The sequence below is a fragment of the Corvus moneduloides genome, chromosome 26 (genome assembly GCF_009650955.1).
Source record: "Corvus moneduloides isolate bCorMon1 chromosome 26, bCorMon1.pri, whole genome shotgun sequence".
Classification (NCBI taxonomy): domain Eukaryota; kingdom Metazoa; phylum Chordata; class Aves; order Passeriformes; family Corvidae; genus Corvus; species Corvus moneduloides.
In genome coordinates this window covers 2,132,926-2,152,442 of record NC_045501.1, presented here as the reverse complement: position 1 = coordinate 2,152,442, position 19,517 = coordinate 2,132,926, and the positions used below count along the sequence as shown (strand labels likewise).

At 53.6% G+C, this 19,517-nt stretch overlaps 1 protein-coding gene across 2 annotated transcripts; it reads left to right on the top strand.

Moving 5' to 3' along the window:
- Positions 1-707: 707 nt before the first annotated feature.
- MED1 (mediator complex subunit 1) lies at positions 708-17,652 on the top strand. Of its 2 annotated transcripts, none has more exons than XM_032134165.1 (17): positions 708-834; positions 2,822-2,928; positions 3,611-3,689; positions 4,283-4,337; positions 5,144-5,276; positions 6,001-6,029; positions 6,398-6,469; positions 6,650-6,724; positions 7,112-7,185; positions 7,387-7,476; positions 8,460-8,571; positions 8,824-8,948; positions 9,164-9,282; positions 10,034-10,235; positions 10,409-10,504; positions 10,615-10,720; positions 11,825-17,652. In XM_032134165.1, the coding sequence occupies exons 1-17, from the start codon at positions 807-809 to the stop codon at positions 15,069-15,071; spliced, it is 4,749 nt and encodes a 1,582-aa protein (XP_031990056.1). In that variant the 5' UTR covers positions 708-806; the 3' UTR covers positions 15,072-17,652. The 2 variants fall into 2 exon arrangements, with proteins under 2 accessions (XP_031990056.1, XP_031990057.1); XM_032134166.1 differs by lacking the exon at positions 708-834 and adding an exon at positions 2,464-2,703.
- Positions 17,653-19,517: the final 1,865 nt, after the last annotated feature.

Here is a 19,517-nt window from a genome sequence, read left to right as displayed (position 1 = left end):
CGCGGGGGCGCCCCGGGAAGGCGGGACCCGGGCCCGGAGCGCTGCCCGCGGCCTCAGCGGCGGTGGCGGGGCCTGGGCGCGGATCCCCGGCCGAAGGGCCCCGGAGCCGCCGCCGCCCCCGGCCCGGCCCGGCCCCCGCGCTCTGCCCGAACCCGAGCGGCGCCGACCGGGGGCACCGCCAACTCTCGCGAGACCCGCCCGCAACTCTCGCGATAGCACCGCCGCCACCCTTCCTTCCCTCCCTCCCTCCCGCCGCGCGAGTCCTCCTCGTCCGCGAGTCCTCTCGGAGAAGGGCGGGGGCGCACGCTCGTCCTCTCGCGAGAGCCGCGAAATCGCGCCGCCGGCGGCTTCCCAGCGAACTTTATTGGGGCGCGGGGCGGGGACAGCGCCCCCTAGCGCCCGGCCCGCAACAAAGCTCCATGGCGGCGTCGCCGCCCCGCCGGCCCGGCCTCCCGCCGCTCTCCCGCGCTGCGCTCTAAAGCCACCGGCGGGTCGCTGTCGGGCCTGGCCCGGCGCACCGGCGGGTAACGGGCGGTTAATGCTCCGTTAAGGGCTCCACAGCGGCCGCCGCCGCGCTTCCAGGAGGCTGAAGGGGCGGGGCGTGCTGTCTCTCAAGCCACGCCCACCCCTGCGCGCGCGGGCGCGGCGGAGTCTCGCGAGAGCGCGGGAGCGCAGCCGCGGGCGCAGCGATGGCGGCGGCCGCCGCCGTGTGAGGGCGAGGGCGGCCCCGCCGCCGCCCCCGCTCCCCGCCCGCTCCCGATCCCCTTTCCCAGTCCCTCTCTCGATCCTGGCCCCGAACCTGCAATATGAAGGCAGCGCCGGGCAGCGCCGAGGGTGAGTGCGACGCGGGGGTTCCCGCCGGCGCCGTGAGGGAACGAGGGGGGCCCTGTGGATCCGAGGCTCCGGGTCTGGGCAGCCCCGCGATGGGGCTGAGGTGCGCCCCGGAAAGCGAGAGGGTCGCAAAGGTGATTTGAAGTCTGGGGCATCTCTGTGATGAGGAGGGACCGCGGAGCCGGGCCTGGTTACTCTGGAGAAGGCTGAGAGGGGATCCCATCAGTCCGTACTAATGTCTCCAGAGGGTGTCAGAGGAAGGTGCCAGACTCTGTTCAGCGGCAGGACGAGGAGCAATGGCCAGAAACTGAAACACAACAAGTTCCACCTCGACATGAGGAAGAACTTCTTCCCAGGAGGGTGTCAGAGCACTGGAACAGCTGCCCTGGGAGGGAGCGGAGTCTCCCTCTCTGGAGATATTCCACACCCACCTGGGCACGTTCCGGGTGACCCTGCCTTGTCAGGGGTCTTGGGCTGAGTGATCTGCAGAGGTCCCTGCCAACTCTGTCCTGGGATTCTGGACAACTCACTGTAGGTAGGGGAGGGGGCTTGGACCAGGTGAGCTCCAGGGGTCCCTTCCCACCTCCAACATCCTGTGTTGATGCAGCTGAAAGGTATAAAGTGCCTGAAAACAAAATCCCGGAATAGTTGGGGTTGTTGGAAGGGATCTCTGGGGATCATCCAGTCCAACCCCCCTGCCAAGGTAGGGTCACCTGGAGCAGGTGACACAGGTGGGTTTGGAATGTCTCCAGAGCAGGAGACTCCAAAACATCCAGCACACATTCATTCATTCATTCCTTTCACTGGGATTTGGAGGACTCGGTGTTAGGTCCGTGGGCTGGGAGAGCATCAATGAGGAACCCAAACCAAGGAAGTTTGGCAGGTGGAAGTCACAGGATCCTGTGAGGTGACACTAAAATGTCATATTTGCCTTGGACCCTCCGGTGTCAGGGAGAGGGTTTATTCTGGAGTGATGTCCACTGGGATTTTTTTTGACATGGAAGTGTGGAAAACTCTGTCTCTTGGCAATAAAATACAGGATTTGAGTGTTCCTGAAAGCCGCATTCTCTTTGTCATGCTCCAGTCACTCATCCACTGCTTCATCCCCTCCCAGCACATGGAGCTGTGTCCTGGCTCTGGAGCAGCACTGAGGGAACAGCAGCCCTCAGCTCTGAGCTATTTGTAGAGTCATGGAATGTCCTAAGCTGGAAGGAACCCGTAGGATCATCAAAGTCCAACCCCTGGCCCTGCACAGACACCCCAACAATCCCACCCTGTACCTGAGAGCGTTGTCCAAATCCTCCTGGAGCTCTGGCAGCCTTGGGGCTGTGCCCATTCCCTGGGGAGCCTGTTCAGTGCTCAACCACCCTCTGGGGGAAGAATCTCTCCCAAAATCCAACCTGAACCTCCCAGGCACAGCTCCAGCCATTCCCCCGAGTCCTACAGTGGGGCAGGAGTGCGTCTGAGCACAGAATTTGTGACAACTGGCGATTGGAATGACTTGGTTGAGGTTTTTGATGATGGAAGGTGTGAAGACCTTTCAAAAAGTTGGGAGAGAGAACAGAGGGGGAGCCCAGGACACAAAATCCCACCTCACTGCTTTAACACTGTGTTTCCCACACTTTCCTGCCCCAGGGAAGCATCGTCGTTAGACCCTGAGGATCCTGTTGGATCTTCAGACAGTGCCCTGATATCCTCCTGTCCTGACAGAACTGAACCTGCTGGGGCCACATCACTCAGGGATCGTGCAGAACAGGAGCTGGGCATTTTCCAGACAGGCATTCCATAGGATTTTCATGGTCCTTTAAGTTTTAACAGCTTGGGATATTCCATAACATTTACCTCACCTCGAGGTCTGGGGTTAAACCAGTGGTAAGTAAATTCTTTGAAGTCATCTTTAGCTTAAAGGTGGAAGGTGTTTTGCTCCTAAACTGATTGTTAAACTTCCAATATTGACTCATTCTCTTTCCTGAATATTCCTGTCTCACAGAGGCGGAAAAGCTGAACAAGATGAGCTCCCTCCTGGAAAGGCTCCACGCCAAGTACAGCCAGAACCGGCCCTGGACAGAAACCATGAAGTTGGTCCGTCAGGTCATGGTGAGGATTGCTGGGCTCTGAGCAGGAGCTGTCTGGGGCTCCTCTGGTGATGATTTTGTGTTGGGTTCTTAGATCTCTTCAAGGCATTCAAGGCTTTGCTCTCTCCTGGATGGGGGCACAGGGGAGGGAGGGATGTCCAAACGCTCTCCTAGTTACAGATTAATTGTCAGCTCAGTGCCAGGAAAAGGATCAAACTTGTATTTTCTGCTATTTACCCTTCCAGGATATTGTTTTGTAGAGCAGACACTCAACACTCAGTGCTGGCTTAGTCAAAAATGGGTTTGAAATATTGGTGTGGGTGGGGCAAGGAGGAGCAGGAGGCAGGGAGAGCTACAGCAAAGCCTCCTGCACATGCTCAGGTGTTAAAAGTTTGCCTGGCTCTTTATTTCTCTGTCACCTCTTTTAAAACTCTCATCTTAGACCTGTTAAAAGTTGCTACATTCTGTTCTTCCAGCTGAGCAAGTTGCTTAAAAGAAAATAAATCAGTTCCAGGCCTGCCTTTTAATCTGCTTGCAAACAGATACTGTTCACCTAGAGGAATCAGGATGATGTAATTTGGGCATGAAATCTAATCTGCTTTTAATTATCTAAATAAACCTCCCTTGGCTGCTCAAAAGTTTCCATAATTCTCTCCTACTGAGGGACAAGGAAAAATGACCTTTTTTTCTTTTGTCTGCCCAAGGAAAAGCGAGTGGTGCTGAACTCAGGGGGACACCAGCACCTGGTGAGCTGCTTGGAGACGCTGCAGAAGGCCCTGAAAGGTTGGTGTGTTCTCTGCATGCTCTCCACAGGCTGCTGCAGGGTGGAAAATCCTATGGAAATGCTCCATAAAAATCACACACAGGGTGTTGCTGGTGCTCAGGGGTTCATCAGCACTCCCAGCTCGGTGCCAGGCAGGACAATCAGCACTGGCTGTGCTGCTTTTATTGGGAAAAGCCTCTCATTGTCCAGAGCAGCTGTGGCTGCCCCATCCCTGGAAGTGTCCAAGGCCAGGTTGGACAGGGCTTGGAGCACCCTGGGATAGTGGGAGCTGTCCCTGCCCATGGCAGGGGTGGCACTGGATGGGCTTTAAGGTCCCTTCCAAACCATTCCACGGCTCTGTGAGTGCCCATAGCTGGATTCCACTTGCAGAAGAAACTCCATTCTCTCCTTGCAGTTTGGGAATATTTGGGTTTCTCCGTGCAGACCCTTGTGTTTGTATTTGGGCACAGGTCCTGTGTGGTTGCACGTGTGACAGTGTGAGCAGACGTGGGAGGGGGTAACCATCTGAGACTGGGTTTATTGCTGGTGCCTAAATCCCTTAGGGAATGTCAGACCATTCCCCTAAACTTTGGTTTTTGCTCCCTCCATCCAGTATCATCTCTGCCTGCCATGACTGATCGCTTGGAGTCCATCGCCAGGCAAAGCGGGTGGGTCTCCTCCTTTGATTCATGGCAAAGACCTCTCCTGGTTCCCTGCCCGCACCAGAACCTTCTGGTGCTTGGATTGTGGGGTTTTGTGTGCTTGGATTGGGGATTTTATGTGCTTGGATTAGGGTGTTTTATGTGCTTGGATTGGGGATTTTGTGTGCTTGGTTTGGGGTGTTTTATGTGCTTGGATTGGGGATTTTGTGTGCTTGGATTGGGGTTTTTGTTTGCTTGGATTGTGGGGTTTGCGTGATGGATTGGGGGATTTTGTGTGCTTGGATTGTGGGGATTTGTGTGCTTGGGTGATGGGGTTTTGTATGATGGATTGGGGAGCTTTGTGTGCTTGGATTGCAGGGTTTATGTGTTTGGACTGTGGGTTTTGTGTGCTTGGATTAGGGGAGTTTTGTGTTCTTGGATTGGGGAATTTTGTGTGCTTGGATTGGGAGGTTTTGTGTGATGGACTGGGGGATTTTCTGTAATGGATTGTGGGGTTTATGTGCTTGGATTGGAGGGTTTGTGTGCTTGGATTGGGAGGTTTATGTGCTTGGATTGGGAGGTTTATGTGCTTGGATTGTGGGGTTTTGTATGCTTGGATTGTGGGGTTTTGTATGCTTGGATTGGGAGGTTTGTGTGCTTGGATTGTGGGGTTTTGTGTGCTTGGATTGTGGGTTTTATGTGCTTGGATTGGGGGTGGGTTTGTGTGCTTGGACTGTGGAGTTTTGTGTGCTTAGATTGGGGGGTGTTTCTGGGGGTTTTCTGGGGGTTTTCTGTGCATCTCACAGCGATTTTTGTTCTGTTTCCTCTGGAAGCCTCGGCTCCCACCTGAGTGCGAACGGCACCGAGTGTTACATCACCTCGGACATGTTTTATGTGGAAGTGCAGTTGGATCCTACAGGGCTGCTCTGTGATGTCAAGGTGGCTCACCATGGAGAAAACCCCGTGGTGTGTATTCCTAGGAAAGAGGAACCCTTGTCCTTTTGGGATTGCCATTTACCTCCCTTTGGTTTGAGCAGAGGAAATGAGTTGTATTTAACATTCCCTTAGACCCAGAGTCACACCCCTGCTGCTCGTTCTAGTGGGAAGTAAAATCCTCCATGGAGTAGTTTGCTCCTGTGGGATACTCTGATCAATGCACACTATGGATTTACAACGGGCAGAATTATTTGAGGAAGTTACCCCAGTGTTTCTGAAAATTTTATGGAAGTTATCACTGTGTTTCCAAGGAAAGAGAAGGGAAATTATTCTTACAAAGCTCAGATGTGGGAATGGAAGGTTCTAAAATGTGGAAAGCTGGGAGAAAATGGCTTTACTGCCTGTGGAGGAGTTTGAGGTTGGTGTTTGATTGGCCTCTCCTGGAAACACAGGGATATTATTTTTAATATCCCTGTGTAAGGTCATAGATTTTCAACCTAAGGCTTCACAATTTGAGAAGTTTATTTCAAATGAATAATTTAAGAGGAAATGTTATTGCTGGGACTTGTCCCAGCAGGGGTTGAGGAGCAGAAGTAGAACCACAGCGAGGTGTGGTTGTGAGCATTGTGTGGCTTCCCAGGAAAAGCTGGTGCTCGGGAATTTCCCTGTCCTGGTATTTCCCAGTTCAGAGCTGCACAAAGCCTGGAGTGGCTGCATTCCACACTGATACCCTTGTGTTTTCTTTCCTTTTCAGAGCTGTCCAGAACTGGTGCAACATCTGAGGTGAGTGACAAGGGTGGGATGTTGTGTTTCTTCGCACGTTTCTCTTTCCTGTAATGTTCTGATGCTATTTGATGTCTGGAAACACAAAATTCTTCACAGCTGCTCCTTCCCTACAAAGTGTCTTCCCTTCTCCAGGGGATTTTCTGGCTTTGACTCAGATCTTGTGATTCTGGCTGCTGTGCAAAGTATCTTCAAAGCCCACAGCAGGTTAAAGCTGAATCATTGCAAGAACAAATTTTGTAGCTTTCATGTAGCAAAAGTCTTTTTTTTTAATTGGCTCAGTGTCTGTATTGATGTCACTTTTTAAAATGAAACCTATCTGTTACTAATTTGAATACTTAGTAACTTTTCCTCCCTTTTCCTTCCAGAGAGAAAAATTTTGATGAGTTTTCAAAGCATCTGAGGGGACTTGTGAACCTGTATAAGCTGCCAGGGGACAAGTAAGTCCAGAATTCATTTATATCCACATATATAAAATGAAATAATAAGTCTAGAATACATTTATTTATACCCACACATAAAAAATGAAACAACCCTCCAAGCTTGTAGGTTTGCACTGCACAGTTCCTTTCAAGTTTTCTTATATTGTTTAATTGGGTTTTTTTTTCTTTTTTCCTAAGCAAACTTAAAACTAAAATGTACTTGGCTCTGCAGTCCTTGGAGTTGGATCTCCAAAAGATGGCTGGGATGTATTGGTGAGTTTGTGGTGTCTGTGTGGTTGGGTGGGTTTTGTAAATACCTATAAATGCTCAGAGCTCTGAGAAATTCCTTTTTAACTGTGGAAATTGATTAGAAGAGAGTCTAAAAGTCAAAATAAAAAGTTTGTAGCTTGATGGATTTAGTGGTCATGTGTTTTACAGTAAGAAATTGAGAAAGCTTTGGTCCTGTTTCACTGCTGTAGATTCAGTGATCAACCAGCCATGCTGCAGAGTAAAGCAGCTTTTGTTTTGCCTGTACAGTAAGATCAGGCCCTCTTTGGGTCCCAGAAATGTGTATTTTGGGTTAAAATCAGTCTCAGCACATGAATTTTGGCTTCAGGTGTGGCTGTGGCTTGTTTCAGCCTATGATTGCCTCTCTTGCAGGCAAGCCACCAATGCAAACCCCCTGGACAAGATCCTGCATGGCAGTGTTGGCTATCTCACCCCCAGGAGTGGAGGTACTTGTGATTCACACTTTAAAAAAAAGGAATTAATGAAAATTTATTTGTTCTTGGCCCCCATTATGGGTGATAGTTTCACATTAACTGATGGAAAAATAGTCAAAGTAAAAGAGGGACAAGGTGTTTGTGTGGCTTTGGGGTGTGGGGATGATCAGGTTGACTTCTCAGGACGCCTCATCAGGAGTTTCTCTCCCCCAGGTCTCCTGATGAACCTCAAATATTACGTCTCCCCCTATGATTTATTTGAGGATGGCACTGGAGCCCCCGTGGTTTTGCATGAGAACAATGGTAGGTCAGCTGTGGGGCTGCTGGGGGCTGCTGCTGCTTGAGGCAGAGAAGGAAGCAGAATTCCAGCCTAGCTCCCCTCTGCTGTCACCCTGTCACAGGCTGTCCTGTGGAGGACCCAGCTTTAGTGAGCCCAGGTGCAAACACTGGCCCAGGTGACCATTGACCATTGGACCTTGTGGCTGTGCTGGAGTCAGAGCTGGGCTCCTGTGGGATCGTGGGGTGACTGTTTGCAGGCAGAGCCTTTTTCCTTGGAGTGAATCTCATTTTAACATGGGATTTGTTTTGTTGTCTGAGTAAAAACATAGAATCCCAGAATGGTTTGGGTTGGGAGGCACCTTAAAGCTCATCCAGTTCCAACCCTCTGCCATGGGCAGGGACACTTCTGCTATCCCGGGTTCCTCAGAGCCCCATCCAGCCTGGTGCCTCTTCCCTCATACTGGGAGATTGTTTCTATGCACGGACATCTGGCTCTTGTTAAAATGCCAAAACCAAGCTCCAGTTGTCAGGAAAGAAGAGGGGGAAATTATCCAAAATCATTATTTGTTTTGCTTTGCAAAGAGCGAACGACGAACTCACAAATGCATTTGGAAAATATTTTGAGAGTGACGCAACTGATCCACCTGGCAAGAGGGAAGTGGAGCTCTGGGTAGAACAGTCAGTTTGGCTGTTTTCCATTTAGTCCTGGAGGTGAACAGTGAACTCTGTGCCTTGTGGGGGAAGCCAGATATTTCCACCAGAGTGATATTTTATGGAGTCACAGAATGTTTTGTGTTGGAAAGCACCCTAAGGCTCATCCAATTCCATGGGCAGGGACACCTTCCACTATCCCAGGTTGCTCCAAGCCCCATCCAACTTGGCCTTGGACACTTCCAGGGATGGAGAGTATATTTAATTAATGTTTAATCCACAAAACTTGCACTGAATGGGTTTTTTTTCCATCAGCTTATGTCCTTGTCGGGTTCTTCTCTTGCTTCCCCCCGCAGTTCCTCGCTCGCTGGGCATGAACGTGTCCGTGACAGTCGAGGGAACCATGGCAATGCACAAACTTCCAATTGCTCCCCTGATCATGGGCTCCCACCCCGTGGACAGCAAAGGGTAAGGGCAGGACACGAGGCCAGCACTCAGCTGGCGTCAGTGGGGAATGGCTGTGTGATGTCACAGCATGATGTGAGTTACACAAGTGCTGTCTTTAGGCCAAGAAAGGCCTGTTTCAGGGCTCTGAGGTGCTCCTGAGGAGTGCCTTTATTTTTAAGGTGTAACTGTGTATTTGAGGAAACATAAATGTTGTGTCAGGTGACAGCAGAAGCCCTGCAGCTCACAGGACCTTTTGTCCCCCCAATCTTTCAGAACTCCGTCTTTCTCCTCGATCACCAGTGCCAACAGTGTGGACTTGCCAGCTTGTTTCTTCCTGAAGTTCCCACGTCCCATTCCAGTGTCTCGAGCTTTCATCCAGAAACTCCAGAGCTGCACAGGTGGGTTGCAGAGCTGTCAGGGTTTTATTAATGTTTCATCTCCAGGGTTTTATTAATGTCTCCTTGTTTCTATCAGTAAACGCTGCTGATTTTTAACATGTGCCGGGGAAGTTGCTCGGGGTTTTGTGCTGATCTCGGTAAAACCTGGACAGGTTCTCCCACCATCTCTCCCTGGCTCCCAGGTGCCATCATTCCATGCTGTCTTGTCCCCTCAGGTATCCCACTGTTTGACACGTCACCCACGTTTGTCCCCCTGTATGAGCTGATCACGCAGTTTGAGTTGTCCAAGGAGGCCGATCCCCTGCCCCTGAACCACAACATGCGCTTCTACGCAGTAAGTGTGCTCTCCCAGCCAGCCTGGGACACCTCCACAGCAGCATTTCAGAGGGGGGTTCAGCTGTCTTCCAAGTGGGATAAATGGGTTCAGTATTTATTCCAGGATAAAACTTGTTCTTCAAGTGTTAGGATTCAGGTACAGGGCCCTGGCACAGGTTCCCAGAGAAGCTGTGGCTGCCCCATCCCTGGAAGTGTCCAAGGCCAGGTTGGACAGGGCTTGGAGCAATGTGAGACAGTGGGAGCTGTCCCTGCCCATGGCAGGGGGTGGGATTGGATGGGCTTTAACATTCCTCCCAACCCAAACCATTCCATGATGACCATGGTGATTAGGAAAATGAGGTATTGAAAGATGCTTTGCTGTTGGAGTGCAGCTGCAGGGAGGAGAGCAGAGGGGCTGAGCCTTCCCAGGATCTGTCCCTTCCTTTTGTGCAGTGATGTGTGGTTGAATGAATTGCAACATTTTGTGAGAAATCCTTAAATCTGTGAATAAGTGTTAACTCCAGAGGATTCTCTCCCCAGAAGGGATGCCATCCAATGTGAAACTGTTTTAGTGGGAACAGTGAATGCTGTTGGGCAGTACTTTTGAGGAATGAAAATGATGTTTTCCTTGTTCAGAGTGGAAGGAAAACGTCCTCGGTGTTTGTCCCTTTCAGCCAGAAAGGTGACGTGGTGTCAGTGGCTTCTGGGCACTGCTGGATGTCCCTTATCCCCCTCTACCCAGCTGGACTAAAGCAGGAATTGTTTGTCAGGCTCTTCCAGGACAGCAGCACTGTTACTTCCTGAACAAAGATGCTCCTCTCCCGGACGGACGAAGCCTCCAGGGAACTCTGATCAGCAAAATCGCCTTCCAGCACCCCGGCCGGGTGCCCCTCATCCTCAACTTGATCCGGCACCAGGTGGCCTACAACACCCTCATCGGCAGCTGTGTCAAGAGGACAGTCCTGAAGGAAGGTGGGTGCCACCTCCAGAGGAATATGACGTGGGAATGATGAACCCTGGGTAGTTTTCCTCATAAGAAATGAGGCCTCTGCTGCTTCCCTTATTTTTATCCCGTCTTTGTGGGGGTTTTGAGGCTCTGGTTCATCTCCACTCTTCCCTCAGTTAATGTTTCCTGTGCCTTTCAGATTCTCCTGGGATCCTGCAGTTTGAAGTTTGTCCTCTCTCTGACTCCTGTTTCAGTGTATCCTTCCAGCACCCCGTGAACGACTCCCTGGTGTGTGGTAAGTGGGCTCAGGGGCAGCAGGAACAGCGTTTTTGGGAAGGCTGGCAGGGTTTCCTCGCTCTGTGTGCAGGATTTTGATCTCTCCTAAACACCTGCTCTCTCTTGCAGTGGTGATGGATGTGCAGGACTCCACCCATGTGAACTGCAAGCTGTACAAAGGGCTGTCCGATGCCCTCATCTGTACAGATGATTTCATTGCCAAGGTTGTTCAAAGGTAAGCTGGGATTTTGTCCCACCTTGCACTCCCAACCACACAGATGAGTTCTGCTCCTTCTCATGTTCATCCAGCAGTTCTGGAGCTGTTCTGTGCTTGTTTGGAAGAGAGAAAAACTCACAGCCCTGCTGAAAATTCAATACCAGATGTTGAACTGTAGCTACTAATTTTTGAGTTTGTTGTTTACACAGGGCTTTTATCCAGGTTCCTCCACCTCAGTTCCATTCAGAACAGAGCAGGATGTTCACAGGGCACAACACTCCTGTCACCTTTTGAGTGAGAATCACTGGTTTTGCGTTCAGCACGTTATAGACTCATCATCCCTGAGGAGAATGTGGAGTTATCACTGATTTTTGAGCTCAAAAAGCTGCCCCTGCCCATGGCAGAGGGGTGGAACTGCATGGGCTTTAAGCCCTTCCAACCCAAGCCATCCTGGGATTTTTATAAGGTTGCAGGAAATCAGGTTTGCCAAGCTTAGATAAAGGAGTTTTCTGGCAGAATTAGAGTAACAACCCAGATTCCTTCATCAGGACAGGACAATGGGGAATGGCTTTAAACTGAAACAGTGCTTTTAGATGGGATATTGGGAAGAAATCCCTCCCTGTGAGGGTGGGCAGGCCCTGGCACAGGGTGCCCAGAGAAGCTGTGGCTGCCCCTGGATCCCTGGAAATGTCCAAGGCCAGGCTGGACAACGCTTGGAGCACCCTGGGACAGTGGCAGGTGTCCCTGCCCATGGCAGGGGTGGCACTGGATGAGCTTTAAGGCCCCTTCCTACCCAAACCATTCCGTGATTCTATGATTGCATCCTGTGCTTTTTAACTACCAGATAACGATCTGTCAGCCATCAGTTATTAGAGTTAATTGATTAATTCTCCCTCTGTGATTGCAAGGCGGTGCATAAAGGCGCTGGTGTCTCGTGGCTGGATAAGGGTGGTGGGATAGATGTGAATCCAAGCAGAACAGCAGGGCATAAACCCTGGACCTGCTGCTCTCCTGTGCAAGCCCCTGAGTGCTCGTTTTATACCTGATGGAGGTGTAAAACCGCCCCAGTGACCTTGGCTAAGGGCAGCCAACCCCACCCTGACTCTCTGCTGTGTCTTGCAGGTGCATGTCCATCCCTGTCACCATGAGAGCCATCCGCAGGAAAGCAGAAACCATTCAAGCTGACACCCCAGCCCTGTCCCTCATTGCAGAGACAGTTGAAGACATGGTGAAGAAAAACCTGCCCCCAGCCAGCAGCCCAGGGTATGGCATGACCACAGGCAGCAACCCAATGAGTGGGACCACCACCCCAACCAACACTTTTCCTGGGGGGCCCATCACTACTTTGTTTAACATGAGCATAAGCATGAAAGAGAGGCATGACTCGGTGGGCCATGGGGAGGACTTCAGCAAAGTGTCTCAGAACCCTATTCTCACTAGTTTGTTGCAGATCACAGGGAATGTGGGGTCTACCATTGGCTCAAGTCCAACCCCCCCCCACCACACACCACCACCAGTATCCTCACCAGCCAGCAACACCAAGAACCACCCCATGCTCATGAACCTTCTTAAGGAGAATCCTCCTCAGGATTTCTCCACTCTGTATGGGAGCAGCCCTCTGGAAAGGCAGAACTCTTCCTCTGGCTCCCCCAGAATGGAAATGGGCCCTGGGGGGAATAAGCAAAAGAAAAAAAAATCCCGCATGCCAGCCGACAAGCCCAAGCACCAGACTGAGGATGATTTCCAGAGGGAGCTCTTTTCCATGGATGTTGACTCCCAGAACCCTATTTTTGATGTCAACATGACTGCAGACACCCTGGACACCCCTCATATTACTCCAGCACCCAGCCAGTGCAGCACTCCTCCTACCACCTACCCCCAGGCGCTCCCCCACGCGCAGCCCAGTATCCAGAGGATGGTTCGCCTGTCCAGCTCGGACAGCATCGGGGCCGATGTCACCGACATCCTCTCGGATATAGCGGAGGAGGCTTCCAAGCTGCCCACCAGTACCGAGGACTGCCCACCCATTGGGACTCCAGTCAGAGACTCTTCTAGTTCAGGACATTCACAAAGTGCCCTCTTTGACCCCGATGTTTTTCAGACCAACAGCAGTGAGAACCCCTACACAGACCCCGCAGACCTGATCGCGGACGCCGCTGTGAGCCCCAACAGCGACTCCTCCAACCATTTTTTTCCAGACGGGGTAGATTTCAACCCTGACTTGCTGAACAGCCAGAGCCAGAGCGGTTTTGGGGAGGAATACTTTGATGAGAGCAGTCAGAGCGGAGACACTGATGATTTCAAGGGCTATGCCCCCCAGGCTCTAACTAATTTGGGGGTGCAAGTCTTGGGGGCTGACGGGGGGGAAAATAAATTTAAGGGGAGCACTCCGTCCGATACGGTGGATTTTAGTATTATTGCAGCTGCCAGCAAAGCACTGGGGTCCTCCGACATCATGGAGCACCACAGTGGAGGTCAGAGCCCTTTGCTGAACACAGGGGATTTAGGAAAAGAGAAGTCTCAGAAACGGGTAAAGGAAGGCAATGGGTCTGGAAGTGCCATGGCAGGTGCCGGGATAGATGGGAAGCCAGGGAAGCGCAGCCGGACGCCATCCAGTGATGGCAAAAGCAAAGAGAAACTTCCAAAGCGGAAGAAGCAGGAGACAGATGGGAAATCTCCATCTCACAGTTCGTCCAACAGGCCCTTCACGCCGCCAGCAAGCACAGGTGGGTCCAAGTCTCCGGGGAGTTCGGGCAGATCCCAGACTCCTCCCGGGGTAGCTACTCCTCCTATTCCAAAAATAACCATTCAGATCCCAAAAGGAACAGTGACTGTTGGCAAACCGTCTTCACATGGCCAGTACACGAGTAGTGGTTCTGTCACCTCCTCCAGTAGCAAAAGCCATCATAGCCATTCTTCTTCCTCCTCCTCTTCTTCCTCCTCTTCAACCTCAGGCAAAATTAAAAGCAAATCAGAAGGGTCTTCTGGCTCAAAGATGAGCAGCAGCCTCTACTCCAGCCAAGGTGGCTCCGGTTCGGGTCAGTCCAAGGGCTCAGCCCAGTCGGTGGGAAAGCCGGGATCCTCCCCCATCACCAAGCACGGCCTCAGCACCGGCTCTGGCAGCACCAAGATGAAACCTCAAGGAAAGCCATCGTCCCTCATGAACCCTTCCATGAGCAAACCAAACATCTCTCCGTCTCACTCGAGACCCTCGGGGGGTTCTGACAAACTCGCCTCTCCCATGAAACCTGTCCCAGGTACTCCCCCGTCGTCTAAAGCAAAGTCACCCATCAGTTCAGGTTCCGGTGGGTCTCACATGTCTGGGACTGGCTCAAGCTCCAGCATGAAATCGTCTTCAGGAATGGGATCCTCCGGGTCTATGTCACAGAAACCACCCCCCTTGTCCAATTCCTCCACGGCATCTTCATCTTCCTTTTCATCCAGTGGGTCTTCCATGTCTTCATCCCAGAACCAGCATGGAAGCTCCAAAGGCAAGTCCCCGAGCAGAAACAAGAAGCCATCGCTGACCGCAGTCATAGACAAGCTGAAGCACGGGGTGGTCACGAGCGGGCCTGGCGGAGACGACCCCATGGATGGACAGATGGGGCCGAGTTCCAATTCCTCAAGCCATACAATGTCCTCCAAACACAACATGTCTGGAGGGGAGTTCCAGGGAAAGCGGGAGAAGAGCGACAAGGAGAAATCAAAGGTCTCTGTTTCTGGAGGATCTGTTGACTCTTCCAAGAAGAACTCGGATTCCAAAAACGTCGGAAGCACTGGAGTGGCCAAAATTATCATCAGCAAACACGATGGTGGTTCCCCCAGCATTAAAGCCAAAGTAACTCTGCAGAAACCCGGGGAAGGGGGCGGGGACGGCCTGAGGCCTCAGATGGCTTCTTCCAAAAGCTACGGATCCCCCCTGATCAGCGGCTCCACCCCCAAGCACGAGCGCTGCTCCCCCAGCCACAGCAAGTCCCCGGCGTACACCCCCCAGAACATCGACAGCGAGAGCGAGTCGGGCTCCTCCATCGCCGAGAAATCCTACCAGAACAGCCCCAGCTCCGACGACGGCATCCGGCCCCTGCCCGAGTACAGCGCCGAGAAACACAAGAAGCACAAAAAGGAGAAGAAAAAAGTGAAAGACAAAGACCGGGACAGAGATCGGGAGCGGGATAAGGACAGGGACAAGAAGAAATCCCACAGCATGAAGCCGGAGAGCTGGTCCAAGTCCCCGATCTCGGCGGATCAGTCTCTGTCCATGGCGAGCAGTGCCATCCTCTCGGCTGAGCGGCCGTCCCGGGCCAGCCCTGAGTTCCTGATCGGGGAGGAAGATGATGATCTCATGGATGTTGCTCTAATTGGCAATTAATTCTCCCAGACGAGCTGTCTGCAGGGCCTGCGGGTCCTGGAGGGAAGGAAGGAAGGATTCATCCCAAACTTGCCACACGGATCTTCACGGGGTGTGTTTGGAGAAGGGAAAAATAAGTATTTCCGAGATATTTCCAAGATTTTCGGACCACCAAGGTCTGTGCAGAAGGTGTGAGTGCCAGCAGCCAGGTCCCTGCCTGTGGCCTTCATCCTGTGGGCACTTCCATTCTTCCTGAATTTACAAGTATTATCATCCCTGTTGGAATTAACGGGGGTGAAGCCGAGCGTGGGAATGTGGGAGCAGCTCCCAAATGGGGCAAACAGACATAGGCTGGTCTGGGAGATCCCAGTCCCTCTGCCCTCTTCCCATTCAGGATAAGCTCCTTTTGGATGTAGGAAGTTTTAAAAGTAATTACTTTAGGAAATGTTTTAGGGTTGGGTTTTAATTCTTTGGAAGAAGGAAAACCACGAGGTTTTTAATTTCTCTTGTTCCCACGGCATTCCTTCGTTCAATGCCCGGCTCAGCGCGGTGCCTCCGGTGCCTCATGGAAATCAAGGTTTTATCCCAGGTCACAGCTCTGAGGGATTGCTGCTGCCTTGGGTTTGCCTTCCCTTTTGTTTTAGCTATTTATTCACCTCCATGTGGGAATGCCTCGTGCTCCTTGTTTTCCCCCGATGGGAATTTGGGCGGCTCTGCAGCTTTGGTGACATTCCAGCGTGGTGAAATTCCAGCAAATCACCGTGGAAAAGGGACTCCTGTCTGCACCAGCGAGTTTCCCTGGAATCCCCTCGTGCTGCTCAGCTGGGAATTGTGGTCACACACACAGGCACTGCCCTGGGAAGGATTGTCTGGCCGACGGAGCCGTGTCCTGCTTGGCACTGGCACTGCCTGGAAAACAGTCCCGGAGTGGCTCAGCTGGGATCAGAGTTGCAGGAGAAGCATTGATTTCCTTAAAAGATGGATTTTCCCCTTTTGGCTGGAATTAGGAGCATGACTCAGGCATCCTCTCCAGGCTGATCTTGTGGTCCCTGAAAGGAAAAGAGACTCAGGAGAGTGTTTTATTTTTAAAAGCAGTTTCATCTGATTCACTGAAGAGGAATGTGGGAAATCAGGAGTTCTGCAAACACATCTCCTTTGGAATTATGTACTGAGCAGGATCCTGCTCCCACAGGATTTTGCTGTCAGTTCTGGAGGCCAGGATTTCCCCGTGGGAGTGGGGGTTACGCTTCACCTTTGGGGATGCAGCGTGAAAAGATGTCAAGGATTTGAGTTTCTTTTAAACTTTTAAAATTTCCCATCCTGGGATACCCCAGGAAAGCTGTTTGGTTCCCAGCTTTTTGGAAAGGCCGGTGCCTTTTCAGTAGGTTGGCAACTATCCCATTAATTGTAGGGATTTTTCACCTCTTCCTTCTGCCTCCAGTTTAATTCCGGGGCTCCTGCAGAGCGTGGGAGCCTGAATTTCTCCCAAGCTTCCCCCAGCTCTGGAGAACTTTCCCTTCTCATATTTTCCAATATTTATCCCTTGCTCCTGGGTGTCCTGCACACCACAACCTCCCCCTCACCAGAGCTCCCGTCCTCAGGGGCTGAAACGATAGGAAAGCGGGAATTAAATCCAAACCTGGAGCAAACGCTGTTGCTTCACGCAGCGTCGGAATCGAGTGACGAAGAGGATGTCAGGGATACAATCCCAGAGGAATTTAGCTGGAGCCCCTGCTCCAGGGGCTGCGTTGGGAACGGTGCCGGCTCAGCCTCCGGAGCACTGCCTGCCCCCCTCTCCTGTTTTTATTTAACCCATTCTTTTGACACAAGCCCTTCGATCCGTTCCGAGTTGTGCGAGGGCACAACCAGCCTTCCAGAAGAAGCACTTTCAAGTGGAATCCAGGCTGGGAATCCCACAGGTTGGCTCCCCTGGACTTGTCCTTAGCCAGAGCTGTGTTTTCCTGCTGTCGAAGCACACAAAGAATTGGCAGGAAGTCCCGTTCAGCAGCGAAATTGACACAAAAATGTGTTTTAAAGGAACGAGCTGCACATGTTTCCTCTCCCCTCACCCAGACCAAAGCTCAGTATCCAAAATTCCCCCTGTGGAAGGCGGGAACAGAGGGAACAACGTCTCCTCTGGCCACTGCGGGAGGCACGAGTCCCAGATTTAAAGCTCTTCACCCCATTTTGGTGCCCTGTCCCCTTCCAATGACGTCAGTCCTGGGAGAGCTGAGGTGTGTGACCACGCAGAGGCTTTGGGGTGTCAGTGCTCGGGCTCTGAGAAATGGTTTATTTTTGGAATATTTTTGCTTATTCTCAATTATTTTACATCTTTCAGTATTCAGAAAGATAAAAGTGAAAATTAAATATAAGCCAAACCTTTTAATCTCAGGTGGTGAAGTGAACACGGAGATTAAAAGAAACTGGTTCTTTTCCTCGATTATCATGATGTACATAAATCCCTGGCTGGAAAATCGCTGGAATTGTAAATATCCCGGCTCCCGCGGCAGTTTTTTTTGGGCGGAAAGTGGAATTTCAACTTTTTTGGAAATATTGCAGAGAACATGTTTATTTACATGCAAATAAACCCCTTTGGTACAAAGCTCTCGCCTCCGTGATGGGGGGAGGGCGAGAAGGGCATCCCCGCCACGCTTGATTTTCCCGCTAGAATGACAGCACCATGACGTCACCCGGAGGCGGGGCGCTGATTGGCTGAACTCGTTGCTCCCGGAAGAGAGCGGAGGGGCGGGGGACGCCCCCCCCCCTCCCCTCCCGGGACCCCCGATCCCCGCAGCCCCCCGGACACCGGGGGGAGGATCCTGCGGCCCCCGCACCCGCGGGGCGGGGGCGTCCCGTACCCCCGGCAAGGGGGGCAGCGCCCCTCGCTCCGCACCGGGGGAGGGGGCGGGAAGACCCCCGCGGCGGCGCGATGGGGGCGGCGGCCTGCGGGGTAGGTGGGGGGGCGGGGGAGCCTCGGTCGTGTGTCCCCCCCCGCCCCGTCCCTCTCCCTCCCCATCCCTTCGCCCTCCCCGGGACAGCCCCGGTCCTGCACACCCCCAACCCCGCGCCGCTTCCCCTCGGTCCCCCGGGCAGTCCCGCTCCCCTCACCCCTCCGCCGTCCCCCATCCCCCTCCCTCCTCTCTCCCCGCTCCCGTCCCCCTCCTCTCCGCACCCCCCTTTTCTCCCCCATCGCCCTCCGCGGGGCACTCCCGGTTCCCCCCTCCGCGACCACCCAAACCCCTCATTCCCCCCTCGCTGTGCGCCCCTCTCCCCTCTCCCTCCTCTCCCCTCTCCCCGGACCCGCTCCCATCCCCCCCCTCCCCCCTCACCTCTCCCTTCCCCCCTCCTCCCCCCCCTCCGGTGCCCCCCCCCCTCTCGCGGCGCGCGGCGGCCGCGCCGTCCAATGAGCGCGCGCGTTGCTGGCAGGTGCGGAGTGTTTTTGTTTTGGGTCGAAGTTGAGGCCGGAGCGGACGCGGCGGCGGCGCCGGGCGGAGGCCGCGCTCCGGCACCCCCGCACCCTCCGGGCCCCGCGCCCCCCGCCGCCCCCGCGCCGGCCCCGCCATGCGCAGGGAGATGAACGGGGTCACTAAGAGCCGCTTTGAGGTGAGGCCCCGGCTGGCCCCGCGGAGGGGGAGGCCCGGCCTGGCCCGGCTGAGGAGGCGCTGGGGGAGCCGGGCTGCGGGGGGTTGTGTGTGTGTGATCCCCCCCTGATGGCCCTGAGGGCCCTCCCCGCCCCCGCCCCGGACAGCGCGGCCCTGGGGCAGAGGCGACGGGAGGGGCTGTTTGAATGGGACTGGGAGGGGGGTCGCGGCCGTGGATGGCCGGGTGGGCTCAGGGCTGTGACCCCCGGGTTTGGGGGGCGGCTGGGGTGAAGCTTCTCCCCTCCAGTCCTCCATTTTCGGGGGGGGATGTTCTCTCGATGGATGTAAACTCCCGGGGGGGGGGGGTCTGTGAATGGGGCTGGGGCTCGGGGGTGACTGTGGGAACGCGGGGGGCTCAGGGCTGTGACCCCCGGGCTTGGGGGGTGTTGGTGTGAACCTTCTTCCCCCCCCCCCATATCCGTTTTGGGGAGGGGGTTCCCCCGTCTGATTTAAACTCCCGTGGGGGGCTGAGGGGGGGCCCTTCTATGAATGGGGCTGGGGAGGATCTGTGGGTGCGGTGGGGGGGTCCGAGTCTGGGGGGTGCCGGTGTGAAACCCCCGCCCCATTTTGGGGGTTCCCCCGGGTGGGTTTGGGGGGGCCGGGGGGGGACAGAGCTGCTGCCAACGTGTTGCTGCGGCTGTGAGCGCTGGCAGCGAAGTTGATGATGGAGCAGGAGATGTGGGGAATTGCGCCTGGAAAACACCACAACCTTTGGTTCGGGGGGGTCCCAGCGCCGCTTTTTTTTTTTTTTTTTTTTTGGGCAGTAGCCGGGGGGAAAAAAAATTTTGCTTACAGGGAGGTGGGGGATGGAGAGGACGGAAGGAGA

What these genes read in the sequence shown, in the direction of transcription:
- MED1 (XM_032134165.1), top strand. Translation starts at nt 807, where the DNA reads ATGAAGGCAGCGCCGGGCAGCGCCGAGG. An exon ending in TATAAGCTGCCAGGGGACAA is followed by an intron (nt 6,470 to 6,649) that starts GTAAGTCCAGAA and finishes TTTTTTCCTAAG; the next exon opens with CAAACTTAAAACTAAAATGT. An exon ending in TCTCACCCCCAGGAGTGGAG is followed by an intron (nt 7,186 to 7,386) that starts GTACTTGTGATT and finishes TCTCTCCCCCAG; the next exon opens with GTCTCCTGATGAACCTCAAA.